General features: G+C 45.5%; 1 protein-coding gene across 1 annotated transcript in view; it reads right to left on the bottom strand.

Moving 5' to 3' along the window:
• Window positions 1-21,738, bottom strand: part of LOC146808987 (sialic acid-binding Ig-like lectin 13) — a 435,230-nt gene that overhangs the window by 217,378 nt on the left and 196,114 nt on the right. Inside the window, exon 4 of the mRNA XM_085614274.1 lies at window positions 829-1,134. Coding sequence (XP_085470400.1) covers window positions 829-1,134 — 306 coding nt within the window. The remainder of the gene's footprint in view (window positions 1-828; window positions 1,135-21,738) is intronic.

The following is a 21,738-nucleotide window of genomic DNA, read 5'->3' on the forward strand; positions in this document are numbered from 1 at the left end:
GCTTATTGCCCGATGAGGGCTCCTGGGGGTGGCAATCGCAGATTGTCCACCCCCGGGCAGCTTCGGGCACTTGGTACGGCCCGTGACCAAAGGCTACGCTGATGGGCAGGTCTCTGCAGCGCGAGGCGAGGAGCTCAAAATTCCCGTGGCACACTTGCTAGCGAGGTGTGAAGGTAGGGAAACGAAAATTTTGACCCAACCTAGTTTTGTTTTTTATGTATCTACATTTTATGTATATTTTCTGATAAAAATGTTTCACTTGGTGGTTGTCGCTTGGACAGGTGGCAGAGTTGGAGGAGATCAAGACAGGCAGGAAGGGTTGGGGGCATTAGGAATAGCTTTGGACAGAGGGAAGCAAGGGAATGAGGTTTGAGGCAAGAGGTAGGCAGGAGTTGTAGATAGGGGTTTGGGGAGGAAGATTAGGCAGAACAAGGTTGGGTAATAGTTGTTACGGGATAGATTGCTTAGGGGCGGGAGGTGTTAGTGGGGAATATGTTTTTGAAATATTGATCTGTATATAAATATGTATTATATTGCCTACCTGTCCAATAAAGCGGCCTTTTACCCCATATTTGGGTCTTGGACGTGCTTATTGCCCGGAAGTCATCCTGGAAAACATTGCGCAACCTTTGCTTCGCTACTTTGATCTCTGCAATGGCAGGTATCCATCTAACCGCTACTTACCTCTTGTTGGTTGTCTTGCTGCAGCGCACCTACGTTGGCACAATGCACCGTGACTGAAACCGGCCAGGTATCTAGTGGTACGTTTATCTCATTGACATGTCATGTACGTGTTATTCTGTGACATTGGATAAAAGCTGCACTTACATTCAACACTCAACAAGACGTCTCTGTTACTGGATGCCCCCGCGGCTGGGAAATACACGCTGCAGGACAGACGCCTGTTGTTATGGTCCCTCGAGGCAGTGATTTGGATGGTAGATTCGTGGATTCTGGTGCCGTCCGGATAAATTTTAGAAACAACTAGATTATCATATTCGAACTGTGACTCGGAGCTCCAGGTAAACTCTGGGTCTGTGTTTGAGCACCTCCCGGGCGCCGTGCACTTCACACGAACCGTTTCACCCTCGATCATTCCTTGAGGGAGAGAGATTTCTGGCTGGTCCCGAAGACCTAATAACATAAAAATACATAAAGTAAAGTACACCATCTAGGTAGCTACAGATATAAAGAAGCTTTGGCGAAGACAAAAGGTATTGTATAAGGGAAGTGCTGTTATAATACAATATGGGTTTGTTTGCTGCACACACAACAACTCACAATAAGCAGACACCATTATCTACATTCAGGTCACACACAAAGACGCTGGTACACACAAAAGACAGCACAGAGCGATACATGCTGACTGTGGCGGAGGGATACATGTAAGACTAGTAATGCAGCAGGAAGGATGGCTGTGTGAGGAGGGGAGCGCCGGGTGGCTTCAGCGGCTGGTTAGGTGGAGGAGCCTAGGTGAACATCACTGATGGGGGAACGCTGAATATCTTTATGTGCTGCGGGCTGATAAAGAATTTTGAAGGAATGAGAGGGATAACGTGCTTTCTAGATAGACCCCGAAGTATGTATTCGGAGAATAGACGAGTCAGCCTTAAAATCATCACTGACAATTCCAATAGGCCTGCTTTATGGTGCTGCACCCTGCCCTCATATGTGCTATATGGTGCTACCTCTCACCATGTATGCTCTGTACCCTGAACTGTGCACTCACGGGCACACTTCTCACCCAGCACTTCTACATGCACACTGCTCACACAGACACACAGTTTACGCTGCACTGGCTGCTTACCTTGCTCACCACACGTCACACAGGCATATATCCCCCCTCGCACACAGGTACACCTCCCATACTGCACCCGCGTGTGCACGCTGCTCTCCCTGCACTCTCAATGGCACTTCACTACCCTGCACTCACATGAGCACCGTGCACATCCTACAGTGACACGGGCACATCTCTCACCAAGCATGCTTGTACCCTGCACTCAAAGGCACACTACTTATCCAGCACTTCAGCATGCACACTCCTCACAGACACACAGTTTACGCTGCACTGACAGCTTTCCTGGCTCACTACACACCAGGCACATCTCCCCCTGCAGCACAGGTACACCTCCCATACCACACGCACGTGTACACTACCCACCCTGCACTCTCAAGGGCACTTCACTACCCTGCACACACATCAGCACACTGCACACCCTACAGTGACATTGGCACACCTCTCTCCAGGCACTAATACAGGCTGTTATCTGCATTCATACAGGCACACATGAACTGGGAATATATTATATACTCAGATGGAGAACAAGCAATACACAGGCCCAGAAAGTGTTTTTCCTCTGACATCATTTACTATTTGCGACGACAGAATGTAACAGAAAAGGCACATTCTTCCGAGGAACTACTGCAGACTATTTCGATTCTTTTGTTTTATTTTATCTCAGACTGCATATTGAAGGGATTATGTACATGAAACCAGTGACACTCTCTGTGCGGTACTGGCGGGTGTGAAAAGAGGTTTTAGCAGGGTAGGCAATTTGTTAACACCATTTGTGATGAAAATAGAATTAACACATGCTTTCACGCATCCCAGGTGCATGATGAACATGTAAATGACGTTCATGAAGTGAGATGGGTAAAAGTATTAATATGTTCAAAATAAACCAACACTTTACCTTTGATATAAGGCTAACATTGCTCTTATTTATTATATCTCAGTTTTATAATGTGCTGTTAAAATTGACACAATTGCACAACCAGCATTCACTATACTTTTCAGGTGTAACAGGCTTGACCACTGTATTACTGCCATTGAATGGATGACAGTGACAGTGACGGCCTTAGTTCTAAGGTGTTTCAATGTCAGGGCCGGTTTGCACTTTCGGAGAGCCACACTCCAAGAAAGTTGTAGGCTGGAGTTGTCGTGATTTGGAGGTCTCCCTTGGTGTTCTCCGGCTCCCGTCGTCAGTTTGATGGGACTGCGACCGCCGGGAAGTCGCGACTAAGGCCCACACTTAAAATGAAGAGACGGAGACCGGGTGAGTGTTAAACGTGGTCTGCCGCCGTAGCCTCAGCGACCTTCTTTTATTGGCTAAACCCCAAGTGACCTGACATGTACGCATTAGGCTATCGCGTCACGGTCACGACATTACATTCCTCCCCAACAAACATGAAAGCCAAATTTACTTATAACATTCCGAACAGTGGGCTCTTCGCCCGGCGCTCACTTTTATCACAAATATTTCAAAACTCAAAAGAACACATGGAACAGTCTTACGTGAGGTAGTCCTTGAGACGACAGGAAGGCTCAGGATTATTCCATAGGCGGTATTGTGACGCACCCCGGCCTTGTGAGTTTCCGGTGTCTCCACATTGCTCCTCGATGGGAGTCTCAACCTCGCGAGACTGTCGCCCTGGACTCAGTGTTGTGCCATACAGCTCTCTCTGCAGAGATGACTGGGGAATGTCAGTTTCTCCATTGTCCTCCGGGGCCAGTTCCATCTCTCCGCCTCCAGTGTCGACATCTTCCACACGATTCGCCACACGCCTGGTGTTACCGGTGTCGCCCCCCCAGGTCTGCGCCTGCTTCTACTCGCTGCGGGTGATACCTTTTAAAATATGACACGTTTCTGGTTATTCTCTCTCTCCCACGAGTGGCCGTAACACAAGTTCCCTTGACGGACTCCACCGTCCACGGTTCCTTTTCAAAGTTCAAATGGAACTTGCTTCCTTGGGTTCGGTTCTTGAGCAGTACAGTGTCGCCTCGGAGGATGTTGGGTAGGGCGGCTCTTCGCTTGGTACTGACATGAGCATGTGCTTTTCATCGCCGGGCATCAATGGTACTGTCCTCAGGAGTTTCTGGTCGCCACTCAGGATGATGAGGGATCGTGTCGGTGACTATTCTTCCCATTAGAAGATGTGCGGGAGCCACCCCGGTGGTCGTGTGAGGTGTCTGGCGATTGAATATGGCCAATTCTACGGATTGAGCCTTGTCATGTGCAATGCGTATCAATTTATTAAGTGTCCGCATGAATCTTTCAGCCTCCCCATTCGCTTGCGGCCAGCGGGGGGTGATCCGGCGATGATGTATATCCAGCGCTTGCAGGTATGAGGCAAATTCTTGACTCTGGAAAGGGGATCCATTGTCAGTTCTTATCTCTTTCACGAGTCCATGGGTTGCCATGATATTCTCCAGTTTTGGTATGACTTCATTCGCACTGAGTGCTGACAGTATCTCTACTTCGGGATACTTAGAGTGATCGTCAATGGATACCAAGGTATGGCGTCCGTCTGGAAGGCTACCAAAATCTTCACACATTCGAGACCAAGGGACTCTCGGCCGAGGTTCCACAATGACAGGAGCAGGTCGGGGTGCCTCCCCAGTGACCTGGCATGATGGGCAAGTCCGGACAGTGGCCTCAACCAGGTCATCCATTAGTGGGAACCAAACTTTTGTGCGAAGCCTCGATTTTGTTTTTACCATGTCTTGATGTCCTACATGGGCAAGGTCCACCACCCTCTGTGTCAGCGATGTAGGAATTACTAACCTGTGTCCTCGTAGCAGGCACTCGGTGTCATCCTCGGTGAGCTCGTCCCGCACATGGTACAAACTGTCCATTATTCATTGTGCCGTGGTTGTCAAACTCTTCCACTCCTCCTTTGCTTTGTGCCAGCTACTGCTCCGGATAGCTCCCTTGGCACGCTGCAGACACTCATCCTGGCCTGTGGCCTCCTGTAGATTGGCCATGGAAATGTGTATGGGAGAGGATCGAGCAGTGACACACCTAACATACTTCTCAGTGTCAGCGGCTTCCTCCATTTCCTGGGCCGTGGCTTTTCGAGGATGGCGGGACAGGTAGTCGGTCGGATTCTTGGATCCGGGCTGGTACTCTATTTTACAATTATAGTTCTGGAGTTGCAGCATCCACTTTTCAATCCGTGGTGGCGGCTTAGTTGAGGTCCCTGAGAACAGCGCTACCAGCGGCTTGTGGTCTGTTGCTACTACAAACGGTTTTCCATACAAGTACAAATGAAAGTGGTGGCACCCCCAGTGGATAGCGATGGCCTCCTTTTCTATTTGTGAGTATCTTTGCTCCGTCGCGGTAAGGGATCTGCTGGCGAATGCCACGGGAGCCCACTCTTCTTGAGGGTTCCTTCTTTGTAAGAGGACAGCTCCTAGCCCGACTGGACCAGCATCCACGGCGACCAGGGTTAGTTTGGTGGGGTCAAAGAACGCCAGGGTCGTGGCTTCTGAGAGAGACTACTTGATTTTCTCGAAGGCCTGGGCTTGTTCACTGCCCCACTTCCAGGTGGTGGACTCATTGGTCAATTCCCTCAGTGGTGCCGTCAGGTTGGCCAAGTCTTGGATAAATCTGCCACAGTAATTGACCATCCCAAGGAAGCTGCTGACTTCAGTGACATTGGTGGGAGCGACAGCTTCTTTAATGTCCCTCACTTTCTCAGGATCTGGGTTCACCCCTTCCGTGGAAAATGTATAGCCAAAGAATTGTAGTTTGGTGCATAGGAACTCGCATTTCTCTCGGTGAAGAATGAGGCCAGCATCTCGTATCCGGCGTAGCACTTGGAGCAGTCGTTCATTGTGTTCTTGAATGGTTTTAGTGTGGATCATAATGTCATCGCTGACACTGATTACCCCCGGGGACGCCCGCAATCAGTTCTTGTATCACATTCTGGTATACCTCTGCGGCACTGGACACTCCAAAACTCAACCTCGTGTATCTCCGGAGTCCCACATGTGTAGAAAAAGTTGCGATATTGCGGGAGGCTTTGTCCAACACTAGTTGGTGATATCCGGACCTGAGGTCCAATTTTGAAAACCAGCATGCCCCTGCCACTTCCCCGATGAGATCATCTATCGTGGGAGTGATGTGGCGTTCCCGCTTGATCGCGACGTTGGGAAGCCGCATGTCGACGCAGATTCTCACCGCGCCCAGCAGTTTGGGCTTCCGGGCGACTACGATGGGGGATACCCACGGAGTGGGACCGGACACCTTTTCAATTATCCCTGCTGCTTCTAGCTTCTTGAGTTCCTCTTCCACCAACGGCCTCAGGTGAAACGCTATCCGCCGATGTCGTAGGGCAACAGGCTGGACCGTTGGGTCGATGTGGAGGTGAATTTCTTTCCCTCGGAATTTCCCGATCCCACGGAATACTTCCTCAAACTCTCCTAGGATATGCTGCAGGGATTCCTGGTGTACTCCGAAAGCAAATGTCACGACTCCCAGGTCCTCGTCCGCTCGGCATCCCAGTAGCATCCCCTGGCCGTCTTCTGTGACGTAGATGTTGGTTGTAACTGACTGCGTGCCGTGGGAAATGACCGTCCGGAACCGTCCACGTATTTTCAACGGGGCTTCCTGGCCATACGCAAACACTGTTATCGTTGAGGGGTGTAGAGCCGGCTTCGGGTGCATCGTGCTGTGTACGGTTGCGTCCATGATGTTAATGGTGTCACCGGTGTCCACTACTGCGGTGACCTCCTGCAACCCTACTCGGATACTGCATTGTGGTAGGCGTCTTGTCTTGTGGGTAGCGGTGCCAATCATGTGGATTTTGTGCACCACTCTCTCTTCTTCCTCATCGTCATCCATGTCGCTGGGTACTGGATCCTCTTCCTTGACGGTGTTTGCCACTTGGCGGGGCCTTCGGTACTTTTTTTGACCGACATACCTTTTCGAAATGATTGAATCTTCCGCATCCCGAGCATCTTTTGCCTTTCGCAGGACACTCTGCTGCTGTGTGCGGCGATCCCCCACAGTATCCACACAACTTTGGTTGTCCTGGGGATGAAGTTCCCGTTCCTTTCTTGCCCCACCTCTGTGTGGGTCTGGCTGACACCACATTTACAGGTTCAACCTTCACTGGCGCTTGAAGAGCTGCTTCCATGTGTGCCGCCCGCGCTTTTGACAGTTCTTTAGTCCGACCCATCATCAGGATTTCTGCCAACGGCTTCCCGGACTCTTCTAGTATGCGCTCTCGCAGTTTGGCCGATGCGCAACCCTGAATGATCTGTCCTCTGATTTCTTCCGTCTCCTCCCGGAACCCGCACATGGCTGCAAGGTTCTTCAGGCGGGCATGATACATGTCAAGTGATTCCTCCGGAAGCTGACGCGCTTGCCGGAAGATGAATCTCTCATAATTGCGGTTGGCCATCGGTTCGAAGTGTTCATTGAGGGTGGCTATCAGCGTCAGGTGTGTTTTGGAGTGGCCTCCGCTAGCGTCTTGACAATGTTGTGAATGTCTTTTCCCCCCAGGTGTATGATCATTGCCCTTTTCTGGTCCCTGTGGACTTTGGTGGCCTCGAAAAATATGCACAGCTGATCCTCCCAGTCCTTCCATTTGGCCGCAATCGAAGACGGTGGCCCTTCTACTATGAAGGGTTCTATTAGCGGTATCGTGGCCATGGCTGTTACGCAGCGCTGTGCGTGGCCCTCCCTGGCCTCTGCATGTGTGTGTGTCCTGCTTGTCGTGCCTCTAGTCCTTGTGGGTATTCCCTTTGCACCGTGCCTGCCCCTGACTGATGGGCCACCCTCCTGAGTGAAGTTGCGAAATGCTGGGCTACTGTGCTCTAATGTGAGCTTATTCTGACTTCCCACCAGTTGGGGCCACAGTCACTCAGCCACAGGTACACACAGGGTATCCCAGGGGTTGCCTCCCCTTCTGTAGTACACTTGGCAGCACTTGCAGGGCTCACTCGCGTTGGGGCACTATAACCAGCCCTCCTCCAGGCCTGGACCACGTGGTTGACAGTTTAAGGATTTGCGCGCCTCATGCGCGAATCCTGCAGTGACTCCACCGGGCAGCGCGATCGTACCGCGCACCAGGCACGCCACGAGGGGCGACAGAATCTGCCTTCCGTGCTGCGCTGGGGCACGAGCGCCGTGAACCAACAGCAGCGCTCGTGGCCGCCACACAAGCGCACCACGGATCGACGAGGGCACGTCCGCCCTCGTCGCTAGTTTGTGTGGTGTTTTCCGGCTCCCGTCGTCAGTTTGATGGAACTGCGACCGCCGGGAGGTCTCGACTAAATGAATAGACGGAGACCGGGTGAGTGTTAAACGTGGTCTGCCGCCGTAGCCTCAGTGGCGTACGTACGCGCGCGACCTTCGTTTATTGGCTAAACCCCACGTGACCTGACACGTACACATTAGGCGTATCGCGTCACGGTCACGACATTACAGTCTCCCAGCTGCCAGTGAAGTGGTTTTTTGTGCTTGAATGTCCCAAATATGACACCCTTGGTTTTCCTCTGGTTCACTTGAAGATTGTTTGCTTGGTTGTAGCGGTGAAGTGCTTTGAGGGCTCTCTGCAGGCCAACTCTGATATGCTCCAAGATGGCCGTTTCGTTTGCATACTGCAGAATTGGGAGAAGCAACCTTCACAGCCTTTGTGTTACTAATCCGGCTCCTTCCAGGGCTGCTCCCACATCTGCAGTATTAAGGTTGAAAAGGAGGGGAGCCAGCACGCAGCCCTGTTTAAGCCCGTTGTTGGTAGGAACACTGGCGGGGGCACTTGTTTTAACCCAGACCCGTGTTCCCTGGTATAATGATGCGATTGCCCTAAGAAGCTGGAGTGGGATCCCCCAGGTGACTAGCATCCCCCATAGCATTCCCCGGTCCACACTTTCGAAGACAGTACTGTAGTCAATGAAACAGGCGAACAAGGGTGTTTGCTTTCTCTTGGCCACTTGTGTTGATAAGTGGGCCAGAGCTAAGATGTTATACTTTGTTGAGCTCTTGGCCGTAAACCTGGTTTGCTAAAGAGGGAGAATACCTTTTTCTGTTACCCATGTTTCCAACTATTTTAGAAGAATGCGAGCATAGGCCTTTGCTGCGAAAACGAGTAGAGCTAAAAGCCTGTAATTGGCCGGATTAGAGTTGTTTCCCTTTTTGTGAATGGGGAAAACGATGGAGCCCCTCCAGAAGGCAGGGATTATTGGAGAGGCAACAGCATGGTTAAAGAATGGTGTTAAAATAGACTGTCAAAAGTCTTGTGCTGTTTTGAATGCCTTCTTGCTTACATTAAATACATTATCACTATGCCATGGAATGTGCGCAGTAAAAAAAACATATGGTCATATCAGTCTTTTCACAAATCCGGAGTTTAATAGTGAAGCCATTTGCATGTTGTGCTTTCACCACATCAATAACACTGTAAACAAGAATTAGCAAAGCCAATAGGTCTCGACTATAGGAGAGCTATTTGCTTTGTCGAGTGGGTAATGGTTTTGAATATGAGGGCGAGTGAGGCTGGTGCATGGGAGGGCAGGTGACGGTGAAGAGCAGGATGATTAAAAAAAAGTGCTATCAAGTGGGCAGTGCTGGCCTACGCCACAGAGTTTTTTCCCCCTTTTGTCTGTTGATAAGAGAAAGGAGGGAGAAGAAATGGATGTGGGCGGGTAAAGGGAAGGTGAAGAAACAGTGCCTGGTTGGTATGGGGAGGCTAAAACAGTGACACAGCGGGTGGTGTGGAGGAGAAGAAATGGACGGGGTATAGTTGTGGGAAAGAAAAGAATTAACATAGATGTGGGTAGGGGGATGATCTAAAGAAGCAATTTGGTCTTGGAGTGGGTGGGAGTAAAAACAAACTACATGGGTGGGGAAACTTTAAAAAGAACAACATGGACTGGGAGGAGGGATCGGAAAAGAAGCAACATGGACGGGGGTGGTGAAGGGGAGAGAAAAGAAGCAACATTAGAAGAAGCACTTGCTTGAGAAACTGATATGGGAAATGAAAACACAAGTAATCATATGGAGTGCTTGAACAAAAAAAAAGTAGCTGTGAAAGCAGTAGAAGGAGACAAGTATTCGGTTCATGCTCCAGGTGACGACCAAACAAAGGAGAAGAGCATGACTAACCCAGCAATTGAGAGCAGCACTGCAGCTAACAAATGGTAAACTATGGGTGGGCTGTAATCCCACTGAATGCAAACAAAATGTCTCAAAGCACCAGCGCATGCGCAGTCTAGGCAAGACCTAAAAAATGTGTTTGTAATGATTTGTAAATGCTGCAGGTAAATGTTGAAGCAAATATGTGTAATTGCATATAATAATGGTGTTACTACACAACCTGCCTCATTTTTATGACCAAAATACTAAATAAAGAGGTACATTTTATTGCATTTCTGCTATCAGGTTTTACCATTTAATTTAGTGGTATCTTCTAAATTAATTTGTTTCAGTGAAAAAAATTTTGTATGTTTTGAACTATGGTACTCCTATTTTCCCTCTTTTTGAAATACTGTGAAGTCCATACATTCACAGTAGCTCACTGTACTATATTGAATCAGACCTAAGCTGTTAGTGAAGAGTCAGCTAATAATGGTTTAATCCTATGTTTAGATCACCTGCATTCTTTGTTGTAAGTATGATCTCAGCCATATATTACATAAAACACGCTGTGTTGGGTGCTGTAAAATAGAAAACAAATTAGTGTCTCAATTTAATTTTGCCGTTATCACATTTTAATGAAATACTTTTGCAAATCAACCTCTTTGATAAGCAGTGTGTTCATCTAATAAATATCAGGAGGCTACAAGTTCTAATTTTGCTCCTTAATAAATAAATACTAGTGAGCATAAGCTCAAGTAGATATTACAATACAGAAAGGTACATTAGCCTGCTTCAAAATGGCACACCTGCAGTGTGAAGCGCTATTTAAGAACACATGATCATTACAAATGATCATTACAACTGACAGGCTGGGTCATGCTTACACTGAAACTGTTGGAGCTTGCACCATCCTAAACACATGCATTAACTTTTGCACATACCATCCTGGTTTGTTTGCAGCATAGGCAATAAGGCAACTGTACTGTCCAGCACAGGCTCTACACTTCAATGCTTTGACTATGTTTGTCAGTGTTAGTGATGGGATTGTCATGCAGTTCCTATTCAGGAGCTTCAGGGTGCAGCCCTACCATTTGTGAGGGCCCTATACTGCTGGAAGCATTTGCCTACACTGATAATTATTTAACTTAGCAGTTTTCATGTAAATAAATAATAATAACCCAGTATTTCTAAAGTGCAAACTAATCATCCCTTAGGGTCTCTAGGTGCTGGGGGTTGTCAGGGAGATTAATCGAGCTATTGCCCAGAGTCACACGGTGCTGGGCTAAGCTGCCACCAGTGGATTGAACCGTGAACCACGAACTCAGGAGTCAGCCACCCTTGCCGCTGCGCCAAGCCTCTCCCTCTGTGTAAATACAACTTTGGAGTTATTATGAGCACCACCAGGGCGCAGGCCAGCCCTCTCTGGCCTCTGCTCCAAGCTCCTGATGACGGGAGGAGGAGTGGGCTGAGGGAAATGAGCAATAAACCATTCACAGAGGGCCCTTATATGAGTGGTGGTCTGAGGACCGCCAGATTCGTGCGTGCGCGGCAGTGGCAGTCCAGCTATCGCTGCACCAGCACTCCAACTGCCCTATTTCAACTAGGGTGGTTGGACCACCACAGCCACCAGTGAACCGCTGTTCCGTGGAGGTTGTGTAGGAATTTAGAAATTCATGTAGTCTCATAAAGATTTGTATCATTTAAGTTATCGTTGACAAGGCTATATTATAAGCAGCATACTATGTTAGATGTATTCCGCTGAGTCCTTCCTCTGGAAGTGCTGATTTAAGTTAGCATCTGTGGCGCCATTTTGTAATTCGTGTGCCATGTTACACTGTGATCGAATTATGTGCCAATTAGGTGTACCGTGTGCCTTAAAAGAACACTGCCTTTAGCTATTTCGTCTCTTACTTCAAGGTTGTCTTTTCTTGCTAGTGAATAGGACATTCTGCCCTTGCATGCCTATCCTTATTCATAATTCTGCACCCACGTTAGTAGGAGACGAGCCCAAGCGAGACAACCTGGCAATCAAGATAACATGTACCCATCTAGTAGGTTGTAGCCCATCCATGTGTGCCTTCTTTGTTCATATGCGGCTCAAACCGGTAACTTTCCATTGGGGGCGTGGTTGGGGATTGTTGGAAGAATGATTATGTAATACCAACTGTTGGAGAGCTAGTCCCAACTTGCAGCCATCTCTGGATGCTGGCAAGAATGGGTTCCGCTGCAGTGGATTTTCCTAATAAACTATTGTTTATATTCTCCATTGTCTGACCAACACTTGTTTTGGAAGGCATATAGGTGGTCGTTGGTGGCCCGGGTGACCCGAATTGGGTCATTTCCTTCAGTTGGTGCCCGAACAGGGACTCCATCGGGTCCAGTGGCCAATATATCGCCCGCGGATGGCTGAGGAGGATGGGGCCGTGTCGCGTTGGATGGGCGGAATTGGGGTACCCCCCTTGAGTGAGCCTTCTTCTCGCAGCTACTCCGCCTGTCTGATCAGGCGGTGCCTTACTTAGCGGCCACCCCGGCTAGAGTCCTAAAAGGCGAAACCCTTGGATTTGACCGTTTGGTCTGAAGAGTTGGCAGTGGAGAACATAATTACTTGACCTGTGTACACCAGGTGAGTTTGTCTTGTATTGTGATAAATATGGTGCCATCTTGAGTCTTGGTTTGTTCGAACTTGGTGGGTCTGCGGACCCTTGAGATACAGAGTGTTTGCGGACGCTCTGCCAGGTCACCTGGGAATTCGGCTTACTCTTGAAAAGGCCTGGTGCTAGAGCCTATCTTTTTGTCTCGGTACAGTCTTAAAACTCTCTGGTGCAGTCTGTGGATTGCCTGGTAGTTTTCAGACCGCCCTAGTTTTTGTTCTTTGATATTGTATCTGTTCAATGTGAACAGTGAATGTGTCTTATATTAAGATACCTTGTTTGCGTAAACTAGGGTGTTTTGATAGTCGATGTTGCTCTTCTGATGCTAGACTGGAAGAGAGGCAGCCTGCGCCTCCAGAAGGTACCCCAAAATCGATGTATATGTTAAGTATGGTATCGGCCCAATTATGTTTAGCACACTGTGGCATAAGTATACGAGGAACAATGTCGACTTGCAGTGGCCACTTACGGGTACGTTTGATGAGCGAAAATTGAGTTTCCTGCAGGATAAATTGTTTGCTAAGAGAAGAAGGCAGTTGATGTTTGATAATCTCCAGGTGTGGCAGAAGGAAGTGAAGCAGCGACGTATGAGGGCGGAGAAGGAGGCACGGAGGGATAAGGAACAGACAGTTATGCAAAAGGCTGTGGCCTATGACAGAGATTAAATAGAGAAGGGTATAGAATGTGCAGATGTGGGGGCCACCAGTTCTCATGTTATGTCTGGTGAGCCTATACATGTGGTTTCTCGCGCCCCTTCCTCACAGCCATTGATATTGCTGATACTTGTTCCTTCTTCTGCTCTGTCTTCCGCAAATATTTCATCTCCGGTACTGCTGAGTGCTGGGACGCCTGTGTGCGGAGTGGATAAGGGAAATTGGCCAGCAGCGAGAGAATGAATGGGAAGGGTGTTGATGAGATCGGATGTTGGGAATGAGGAGAACAATATGGTGGCTGATCAGGCTACGCAGTCGGCCCAAAATCCAATTTACAGTGTACAAGATGTGTGGAGTGTGATGAAAGATTGAGCCATTTCTGCAGCACCACACTCTTAAGCATATGTCGGCTATGCTCATTGGATTGCTAAGCAGTATTTTAATGGTGTTGCGCCACAGATTATATACAATATTAGAGATCATGTGTATGCCACCGACTTGACTCCCAATGATGTTTTTAGTAATGTTGCGACATTGGTAGGTTATCGAGGAAGATTGCATCAGAAAACCCCTACTATGATTACGCAGTTCCCTATGAGGGAGGTACATCCCACTTACTATCCCAAGATTCCAGAGCAGCGGAATACCGCAAATGTTGTCATTCAGCCAAAAGCAGAGGCTTGTTTTCAGGAAAAGTGGGTTTCTGCTCCATGGAAGAGGAGTGAGGTGCTCTCCCTTAAAAGCCAGTTGCTAGATCCCAGAAAAAATCCAACTGCGTACTATAAGGAATTGACGGAGGCGGCTTCCTCTACGGTAATGACATTGGCTGGGATTGAGTTGTTTTTCAGATTGTTGGTGCTGGTGAATATATGGAGGTAGGTGCATACGCAGGATCATGCAGTAGAGTTAGGAGGGACATGGAATGAGATAGTGGCATGGGATAAGGAACGGAAGCCTGGGGAGAAGCTGAGAGCAGAGATATTGGTCTTGCCAGGCTGCATTATTAGGTCAAGCTTGACAGCGCAGCTGTCTCTTCAAGACAAACAATAACAGAGCAAGAAACCAAGACAAAAATAGTTCCACAGATGAAGAACCATAGCGGAATGAGACAGTACTAAGTCCCTGCTCTGTGGGAGGACTAAGTCTTTGTGAATCAAGTCCATCCCCTTTTTTTACCATTGCTTTGAATTTGTCTATGTAAGTGTCCTTTAAAAATCCCTGCTTGCTAGTGGACAGTCCTGCCTCTTTGTCCTCCTTTCTCTCTTCTGTTCCTCCCACAGAGCAGGGACTTAGTACTGTCTCATTCCGCTATGGTTCTTCATCTGTGGAACTATTTTTGTCTTGGTTTCTTGCTCTGTTATTGTTTGTCTGTGTTCAGCTTCAGCATCCTAGCTGCTTACGTTTAAATACAGCATTCTTCCTCCCACTGCCTCCTAAAGCCACAGTCGTGTAACTGTCCCCTTATGGCCCATTGCATGTATTAATTTGAACCTTTGTTTTGCAATTTATGATGTGGATGTCAGTTGGGCTTCATTTGGCAAGATGTTTGGTTGGTTTTGGCTTCCTTTTAAGGGGGATTGGGCTTGGTCATAATTGTGAAGATACTTTATCAGTGCTGCCTCTGTTCCACAAGCGCTGGTGTTGTTTTGCTTTCATTATTGTGTATTTTACCTCCTCCGTCCCCCTTTATCTGCTCCTCCCCTTCCTTCTAATCAGTCACGAAGCTCACGCTTGTTTGTCTATAAACCTGGTCCACTCTAATGTGGCTGCCCGCCCAGTTTTCAATAATTCTGTTTTTTAATGTGGTGCTCATTTTGACACCACCAACTTTTCACATCTATGTCTCATGACACTGCGAGGTATGATAAAGGACACATTGCCATGATAATCATATCTTAGCTGTTGGGACATACTCATGATTGCACAGACAAGTCCTCTCCAATGTGGCCGACAGGGTCACATTGCACAGCAGGCCTCTATAAGAGAGGAGGAAGGAGGAGCCCATGGTTGACTCGAAGCAGCGTTTAGTGGATGACGATAGAGTCCACGGTATCCACCCCTCTGAAGCATTTCCAAGTAAGTCCAGAGGCATAACATTCATATAGCCTAGATAGGCATTTTTATGTGCCATTTCAGTCTCCAGTTCAGTACTAATGCAGCGGAGTTTACCGGCACTAGTCACAAACATAAACACAACTCTCGCTTTGGGCCCATATACACTCATACATTCAATGAGCTAGCAAATATCCGCTGGTCATCAATTTTGATTTACCTTAGAGACGTGTTACATCAATATCATTACCATTCCCTGTTTTCTTAAGTAAATGTACTTTTGTTGATAGATCTAGTTGTAGAGTAAAATAGAGAGGAAATAATAACACATTTAATCTTTATTTTAAAGAACCACTGACTCAGTAGGAGTTTTAAAGATTTAGCTAAATTAATAATTTTGTGAGTCAAATCAGAATTCACCTGGATACACCAAAATTCTCCATCAGGAAAAATAGTACAGTTAGCTTATAATCAATTCACAATAATTAAATTCTTGTGATGACAGTACCTGAGGAGAGAGAGAAACAGAGAGCAAATACGGACCATTACCCCACATAATTGTACGAGGGAAATGTCCAGCTAACTATAACACCCCAGAAACCTATGGTTTTTTCAGTGAATTTCTAAGGTTTTTTAAATGCCAATTCCTAACTGTACCGCCCCTAAAACCTATGGTTTTTTCAGTGAATATCAAAGGTTTTTTAAATGCTAATTCCTATCTATAACTTATCTCTAAAGATATCATGAAAAGCATTATTTTTAAAAAGTAGGTTTGCACATTAGTTTTGTGGGAAAGCATCTTTGTGATTGGTTAAGAAAAAGCAGTTTCAACGTGGAGTACATATCAAAGGATAAAATTTGCTCAGATCAACCACACCTGCTACTTGCATTTGGAAGGCACTGTTCGAACTTAAAGCAATCATCAACTATTACCCTGCAGGTGTCGTTAAATATTCAAGAAAATGTTACAAAAAAATATTGTTAAGTTTTAAAAAATTGATGAACTTTTAACCTGCACGTGTTGTAGAATGTTCTAGACAGTGTGTTGATATAATACGTTGCACTTCTGACTTCTATGTGTTGTTGAATATTTAAAAAACGGTTCATATGGAAAATTTAAAAAAAAACAATAAAGAAGTTTTGAAACCTAAAAGAATCAAGGAACTATTCTAATTTATTCTTTACATGTATTTATGTGTGCAGCAACAAAATTATAGACACAACAGCACTAGGAAGAGGAAGAAGCAGGGAGTGGGGAGGGGGGGAGATGGGCAGAATGGCACACATGCACAATTAAGTACAACACACATACAGACTAACAATGGCCAAAATTAAACACACCAACAAGGAGAACAAGTCACACAACCCGCCAACATCACACCACTGAACGAGCATAGAAGTGAAAACCACGCTGCATTCACATAGGATGTGTACAAAGGCCAGTCGTTGGTGTTGTGGGATGTCTGCGACCGCGGTCATCATGGATGAGATGCCCAGCATGTGGCACATGGTCGAGTTCACTATGTGTTATGTTGCCAAACGGCTGCTCCTCCCTCCCACGAGCCCCCACACTTTTGTACGGTGAGCTGTTGTATCTCTTGTACTCGTACGGCACGCCATTGTAATGCCTATTTGCGCATGTCCTGCTACATTCCAACTACAACAATACAGTGCCGTTTGGAGGTGGTGCATGCCACTTTACAACATCGACTGTTGCAGCTCTTGCAACAGGCCACACCAGAACACAAGATTTTCTGCATGGTTGCAGGTCGCCAACCTACCCATCTGGTTGCTCGCGGGCGCGGCCATCTTGTTTTGAGTTGTCTCGCGGTGCATGATCGCGAGAAGAAAGACGTGATCGCGCGACGCATGACGTCACTGTGGGCGCGAACTGTCGCGAGACAGCGCAAATGGCTAAAAACAATACAACATCTCATGGAGAACGCGACCGGATCAAGAAAACTTGTCGGCGAACGCAGGGATTCAGGTAAGGCGATCGCGCGTGCGCGAGAATGTATTATTTTTCAGCGCGAGCAAGAAACAAATTATCGCCAAGCTGCGTAAAGCGGAAATTTTGACATTTTCGCGCTCTCCGCGGAACGCGAAAATGTCAAATTATCGCAATTTCCGCGAACGGAACGAAATTTTAGCCCAGGCCTAATGGGTATCCCTGTGACTCTATGGCACCTGTGGGTGTTCTGGTGTGGCTCTTGGCTGTGTTCCCTTTCATGGTGCAGGTAGTTGTCCTGCTTAACACCAGCAGAAAGCAGGTGTAAAATCCCTGGTGCTAACGTGTCTTATCGCCGGAATTTATTTCGCATTGCAATTGGTGTGAAAGTTGTGATGTGATTTTTTTCGTGTGCAGAACAATATACGAACTGAGCAGTGTATCTCGTCAAGATCCAGCACCTGACGCACTATTCCCAATCAATTAAATACAATGAGATTTCTTAATAGATTTCGTGTGTACACTGTAAGTGCAGCCAATACCTCAGTGCAATACAATACAGGATTTTAGTATTTAGAATAAATCGCAAAGGTGCACCTCGTGTCTTTTTGCACGGGAATGGTTACTCTCCATTTCATTATCAGCACTTTAACGGAAGTAAAGTTGAGATAAATCTAACATACTATTCAAAAGTTGGTGCAAACTGCAGATATCACCAGTATTCCAGCGATAAGTGCCCCAAAATGTAACACCATGGTGGACTCCATCAAATAACAGTAATAAGAACAAGAAAGAGTCACACAGCAGTTAAGAGAACAACCAAAAACATTATAATTTTTTTTTTCAAACTTTATTTTTTATAATAATAAATATATCAACAATAAACTATTTTCAAACTTTATATTTTTATTAACATAAATATAAACAATAAACTAATAAACAAAATGTAACAACAATAATACAAAACAACAAAGTGGAACACTCCTGTGGGAACCACGCATAGTCATGACAGACCTGCAAAATCAAAAAGATTGTTTAAAAAAAAACAACATGGTATTCTTAACAAAATACCACAAGAAACAAATCACAGATATATAAAATGTATACAGCTAACAAAATTTTATAAGTTTGACTTACAAAAACTGTAAATGTTGCCGCTTAAAAATATTTACCGAATCTGAGGAAATTTTTTTGCAGAAGGCACCACGCCCACAACGTTTTTCTTCAGTGGTGAAGACATTTTTAACTTTTTCCAAGGGGCAAACAAAGACCAATGCCACCTTCTTCATTCGCATTATTTGCCAAAGAGTTCTGTTACGAGGGGATCCTAACAAAAAATACTCGTGCGGCACAGCAAGTATGATGAAACACCTAAGGACCCTTCATCCAAACAATCTTGCACGAGAAGAGTGCAAGCAGATGAGAAACACTCCTGTTCTGTATCTGTAAAAAAGAATCACAAATAAATGTATATTAATAACTTTCAAATTTATATTATTCCATTACTGTACAAACACATTTTATATAAAAACGAACTAAGAAACTATAGCCCTGAACCACAAGTGTGACGATCGTTAAAACACTACATGCATAGTGCATACTACTTTGAAGCAGTTCATGCCCTAAAGCCTACCTCACTAAAAGATTACATGCTAACTGACTAAATGATTACAGTACTATAAGGAGACACACTGGGTGAGTGACAGGGTGTTTGCTAGAAGAGTATGAATACTAACTAGGGAATTGAAGGTGTGAAACACAACTGTGTAGGTGATTAGAGGACTGCATCAATACTGCATAGGCATTTAAAGCAGTCCATGTGCTAAGGCCTGGCTCACTGCATGACTACTTGGGTACTGACTGAATGATTAGAGTACAGCAAGGAGAGTGCCTAGGTGAATTTATTAGTGCTAGGCTTTTCGCACAGGGAATGGATTTGTACTTGGTACTGAATGAGTCACTAGAGGAGTGCAAAGGCAGTCACAAGTGCTGGACTGTATGGATACTGACTAGGACATTGAAAGTGTGAAAGACAAGTATCTAGGTGGTTAGAAGACTGCATGCATAGTGCATAGGGGTTTGAAACAGTCCATGTGCTAAGGCCTGGCTCAGTGTATGAATACTTAGGCACTGACTGAATGATTAGAATACTGCAAAGATAGTATCTTGGTGAATTTATAAGTGTTTGGGTTTTAGCACAGTGAATGGATTAGTACATGGTGCTGAATGGGTCAGTAGAGGACTTCAAAGGGAGTGACAGGGTGAGAAAGACAATTGTGTAGGTGGTTAGAGGACTGCATGCATAGTGGATAACGGTTTGAAGCAGTCCATATACTAAGGCCTGGGTCACTGGATGAGTACTTGGGTACTTGGGTACTGACTGAATGATTAGAGTACTGCAAGGAGAGTTCCTGGGTGAATTTATTAGGGTTTGGCGCAGTGAATGGAAGTGACAGGATATTTCCTGGAAGTGTATGGATACTGACTAGGGAATTGAAGGTGTAAAAGACAAGTTTATAGTATGTTAGAACACTACATGCATACTGCATAGACATTTGAAGCAGTCTATTTGGTACTTAGAAACTGACTAAATAATCAGACTACTTCTAGGACAGTGCTTAGGTAAAACTTTTAAATTTTCAGTTCTGCCACAATGAACAGAATAGTACATGGTACTACACCTTAGTGTCAAACCCTGACTCATTTTATCAATGCATAAGCAAAGACTAGCTTCTAATGCTACTAAAACTTGACAACATGAGAGGTTTTAAATTAGTTATCTGTCAGCAAATCCACGATGTTACCAAATGCCTCTCTCACAGTGGTTCTCAAATGCACACAGACTCACAGTGTGATTCTACACAACAACCACTATACCTAGAAGTTTACCAAAAATCATTCACTACTGTGGAAGTGGTAAGCGAACTGCACACAATCTTCATATTTCAGGACTGCACTTTTATGTCAAAGCCTGACTCATATAATCAAAGCATAAGCAAAGACTGGCTTCTAATGCTACTAAAACTTCACAACATGACCGGTTTTAAAACAGGTATATGTCAGCAAATACATGATGTTACCAAATGCTTCTCTCACAATCCTTACCCAAATGCACACAGACTCACAGTGTGATTTTAGACAAGCAACACTATCCTAGGAGTTTAGGAAAACTCATTCACTACTCTGGAAGAGTTAATGGTACTGCACACAATCTACATATTTAAGAACACCACATCAAAGTCAAAGCATTTAATCAACGCATAAGCAAAGACAGGATTCCAATCCTACTAAAACTTCACAACATGACAGGTTTTAAAACAGTTATCTGTCAGCAAATACATGATGTTACCAAATGCTTCTCTCACAGTGATCCCAAATACACACTAACTCACAGTGTGATTCTAGACAAGCACCACTATCCCTATGAGTTTACCAAAACTCATTCACTACAGTGCAAGTGGTAAGGGAACTGCACACAATCTACATATTTCACAATTGCAATTTACTGTCAATGCCTGACTCATATAATGAAAGCATAAGCCATAACTGTCTTCTAATGCTACTAAAACTTGACAACATAACATGTTTTACAACACTTATCTGTCAGCAAATACACGATGTTACCAAACACTTCTCTCACAGTGGTTCCCAAATGCACACAGACTCACAATGTGATTCTAGACAAACAACACTATCCCTAGGAGTTTACCAAAACTCATGCACTACAATGGAAGTGGTAAAGGAACTGCACACAATCTACATATTTCACGACTACACTTTAATGTCAATGCCTGACTAATTTAATCAACACATAAGCAAAGACTGGCTTCTAATGCTACTAAAACTTGACAACATGACAGGTTTTAAAACAGTTATCTGTCAGTAAATACACAATGTTACCAAATGCTTCTCTCACAATCCTTACCCAAATGCACACAGACTCACAGTGTGATTTTAGACAATTAACACTATACTAGCACTTTACCAAAACTCATTCACTACTGTGGAAAGGGAAAGGGGACTGCACACAATCTACATATTTAAGTACAGCACATCAGTGTCAAGGCATGACTCATTTAATCAACATATAAGCAAAGACTGGATTCTAATGCTACTAAAACTTCACAACATGACAGATTTTAAAACAGTTATCTGTCAACAAATACATGATGTTACCAAATGATTCTCTCCCAGAGGTTCCCAAATGCACACAGACTCACAGTGTGATTTTAGACAATCAACACTATCCTAGCACTTTACCAAAACTCATTCACTACTGTGGAAAGGGTAAGGGGACTGCACACAATTTACATATTTAAGTACAGCACATCAGTGTCAAGGCATGACTCATTTAATCAACATATAAGCAAAGACTGGATTCTAATGCTACTAAAACTTGACAACATGACATGTTTTACAACACTTATCTGTCAGCAAATACACGATCTTACCAAACACTTCTCTCACAGTGGTTCCCAAATGCACACAGACTCACAGTGTGATTCTAGACAAACACCACTATCCTTAGGAGTTTACCAAAACTCATTCACTACAGTAGAAGTGGTAAA

Source organism: Triturus cristatus, chromosome 7 (assembly GCF_964204655.1).
Source record: "Triturus cristatus chromosome 7, aTriCri1.1, whole genome shotgun sequence".
Taxonomy (NCBI): domain Eukaryota; kingdom Metazoa; phylum Chordata; class Amphibia; order Caudata; family Salamandridae; genus Triturus; species Triturus cristatus.